Source organism: Octopus bimaculoides, chromosome 20 (genome assembly GCF_001194135.2).
Source record: "Octopus bimaculoides isolate UCB-OBI-ISO-001 chromosome 20, ASM119413v2, whole genome shotgun sequence".
Lineage (NCBI taxonomy): Eukaryota > Metazoa > Mollusca > Cephalopoda > Octopoda > Octopodidae > Octopus > Octopus bimaculoides.
The window spans coordinates 33,947,274-33,951,015 of NC_069000.1; the positions used below are offsets into that span (position 1 = coordinate 33,947,274).

Sequence of the window (3,742 nt, forward strand, 5' to 3'; positions counted from 1 at the left end):
ATATATATATATTATTCAAGAAGAGTTTGAAATATGTGTGTTCGTTTCATACAATTTCTTAATTTTCTCAGTGAATATGTGGAAGTGGCAACTTCCTCTATTGGATATCGTGTTTTAGAGAACCATTTGATTGGATGTGTAGTTTCTAAATCTTACATTTTTATAAAGCCTCCTAGTTCTATATTACGTATGTATGAATGGATGGGACTTTTTACGGATTCAGAGCCAAATTTTCTGCTGATCCACCGACGTTGTCTTTTTGCGTGAAGTGTGTCTTCTGTCTAATGCGTTTTATAATGTTTTCTGTATTTTCACGAGGCGTTTTTTTGTTTTTTATGTAAAGTTTTCTCGGTGGTGTGGGTATGTTTTTTTTTTTGTGGGGGGTCTGCATACGTGAATGTTGCTTTATTTTCAGCACTATACAAAATCAAAGTGCTGGGCTGTTGTACGCTATGAAGTTAGTTCGATTCTTTGGCGATTTCTTCTTGAGAAAAAAAGCAAAATGGTAAGTTATCCAATGCCTATCATGGGCAACTGCGATGGAGCCACAATGTGTTAGTTGGTGAGAGTAGCTCCTATCCTAACCAATGTCTTTTTCTTTCTACAGAGAGCTATTCATTTATTTGTTTATCAGTTGTAGTTTAGGATGTTTGAGTCCCATCCTTGAAATGTGAGTAACACTCCAATGTGAATCACACTACACATTTGTCGAGGACCAGAAACTAAACAAGAGAGAACGAGTTCCATGTCACGAAGAGTACGCCTATACTTCAGACTATAGATTTTGTAATAATTTATATGTAACATCACCATTAGTATAACTGATATATATTGCTTAGCAATACTTTTAATGTAAAACCTAAAAAAAAATTCATGCTTTTTTTTTTACTTGTTTTTTCTTGTAGGGATTGGTTTTGGAATGGTGTTCATTACATCGAATATATGTTTGAGTCTATATTTCGAGAAGAAACGAGCATTGGCGACAGGTCTAGCATCAAGCGGTGCTGGATTAGGTACCTTTTGTTATCCATACTTATCCGAATGGCTATTGTCTATGTATGGTTGGAAAGGTACGGTGCTCATCCTTGGTGGTTGTGCGCTGAATTGTCTTGTGTGTGGGTCTGTTTTTAGACCTCTTTGCTGGTCATCGAGATCTGATTTGTCATCTCTCCGGACTGAATACACAAATGGAGATGGTAAATACGAAATTCTAATTATGTATATATAAATATGTTTAATTAAATATTAAATGTAGAGAATAATTTTAGCCTATATATATATATAGTTCTTACATTATTCAAAGCAAAGTGTGGAGTTGCGTGACTTAGTGGTAAGTGTATCACGATCGTAAGGTCGTGAGTTCGATTTCCGGTGGTGCGTTATGTCGCTTTATTTCACGTTGCCCCAGTCCAGTCCGCTGGCAAAAATGAGTAGTACTTGTATTTTAATGGGTCAGCATTGTCACATTCTGTGTCATGCTGAATCTTCCTGGGAACTACATTAAGGGTGTGCGTTAGTTTCACGAGCAGTCTGTTCCATTGATCGAACCAGAATACTCGTCGTCGTAACCGACTGAATACCTCCGTTCAAAACAATATATTGTTTAAACAGTCCTCCAGTATTACTATACTAGGCAAGTCTGAGAGCTGAATTAAACAGAAAGGGAAAACGGGTAAAAAGGGAAAACGGGTAAAAAGGGAAAACGGGTAAAAAGGGAAAATGGGTATGGAAACAATGAAAATTACAACAACGCTAGTGATATATATTTGATATATCAAGCAATAAAAAAACTAACTAGAGAAATATACGATGAAAACAACTGATGTTAGTTAATTACTATTATTATTGCCATTTTTATAATAAGGGAGATAACTCAGGATATGTGTCGATCTTATTCTGATCTCATCGGTGAAGTATATTTTTTCACAATACTTGCCGAAGTAATGATCAAAGAAACCCTAAGTAAATATATACAATTGTACATTTATTGACTTAGGAAAGTAGAAATGCTTAGAATAATTCATAGAAGCAATCCGAATGAAAGACAATGAATAAATTATTGCTTATTTAATTGTTAAAATTAAAATTTAGCCAAATGTTAATATTACACACAATTTAGTTATCTATTTATTTATATAAACTAATTAACTCTCTTTTTTTTTCGCCTTCATCAGACCACAACGAGGATTCTGATTCTGTAATGAGTGATGCGGAAGAGCCGACAAAAAACAATTTGCTTGACTTTAAAATAAAAATTGTCAACTTGCCAGTGAGCAACATAAAATCTAGTTATACACATAGTTGCCATCAACTGAGCCACGGGATTTCTGGTTGGTTGACACCTAACAGTTTGAGTGTGATGGACGTTAACAAATCCAAAATTAGGAGCCTACACGATATCAATACATCAGTGGAACTTAAGCACACGGGACCACGTCGGCGGCTTTCGACAACACATTTCAATCCGTTGATTAAACAAGACATCTATTACAGTGGCAGTGTTACCACTTTGAGACAAGATACTTTAGACCATAGACGCTATTCAGATCTAAGTGAAAAATCCGGCAACCAGAAACTTCAGTTCAACGATGCCATGTCCACGTTTAGTGAAGGAAGCCGGTGCTGCCAGGGTAACATATTGCGCCATGTCTTCAACTTCGCGCTCCTCAAGAATAAAGTATTCGTGGCCTTATTAACAGCATTTACTCTTGCATCAAGTAAGTCACTTGTTCCTTTCTTCCAGTTTTGTTGCTATTTCTCCCCGCTAAAGTCTTCTCTTTCTGTTATATGTGTATATATATATATCTTTGATATTGTATAGGAAAGAATGGAATGGTTGGGCCCTGGACTTTGCAGGCTTTCCATGACAGATGAGATCAACGAGAGTATCCACACACGCACGCGCACACTGTTTCTCTCTATCTCTCTATCTCTCTCACCCCTCCCCATCGATTCGACATTACCTGTGCAGGTGCACGGTGTACCACGCGTCAGTAAAAGATAAAAGATATATATATATATATATATAAAATATATAAACAATATATGAGTATATGCATATATATGTACATGTATGTACATACCTTCATCTACATGTACATATATATACATATCTGGGTACATGACGTTGCAAAAGAACATGGGCAAAATGATAAACAAGGTACAACAAACAAACAGGCCACATAGAGAACATATCCGTCGTCAGCTGCCACCATTAAGACACTGGCGTAGTAAGTTTTTATAGATATATATAGATAGATATATATATATATATTAATAATTGAGAGAAGAACCACAAAGATGTAATCCAAACAATGAAGATCAGACACCATCAAGAAAAACGTACTCTACAAAATACTAATTTAAAAATCTATAAAATCTAAAAGAAAAGTTTATGATCCATAAAATCTATAAAATATTTGATTAAAAATTTAATTAGTTTAGTAAGTTTATAAAAAAGAAAGTGAATTATAGACTAATAAAATTTTTTAATCTAATATTTTATAGATTTTATAGATTTTTAAATTAGTATTTTGTAGAGTATGTTTTTCTTGATGGTGTCTGATCTCCTTCATCGTTTGGATTGCATCTTGGTGGTTCTTATCTAAATTATTTATATATATTTTATTATAAAATTCAATTTGGTATTACTAAATTGAATATCCTTGTAAGTTTGGATTTTAACATTCTCTAATATTATAATATATATATAGGAAAATGAAAAAAAGCCAGAATGCTAAAC

The 3,742-nt window shown here is 34.1% G+C and overlaps 1 protein-coding gene across 5 annotated transcripts in view; it reads left to right on the forward strand.

Annotated features, from left to right (window-relative positions):
* LOC106879369 (monocarboxylate transporter 9) overlaps positions 1 to 3,742 on the forward strand; it is a 79,460-nt gene that overhangs the window by 49,697 nt on the left and 26,021 nt on the right. For all 5 annotated transcript variants that reach the window (XM_014928892.2, XM_052974999.1, XM_014928891.2 and 2 more), the window contains 2 exons: positions 906 to 1,196; positions 2,175 to 2,717. In XM_014928892.2, the coding sequence (XP_014784378.1) occupies positions 906 to 1,196; positions 2,175 to 2,717 (834 nt within the window). The remainder of the gene's footprint in view (positions 1 to 905; positions 1,197 to 2,174; positions 2,718 to 3,742) is intronic.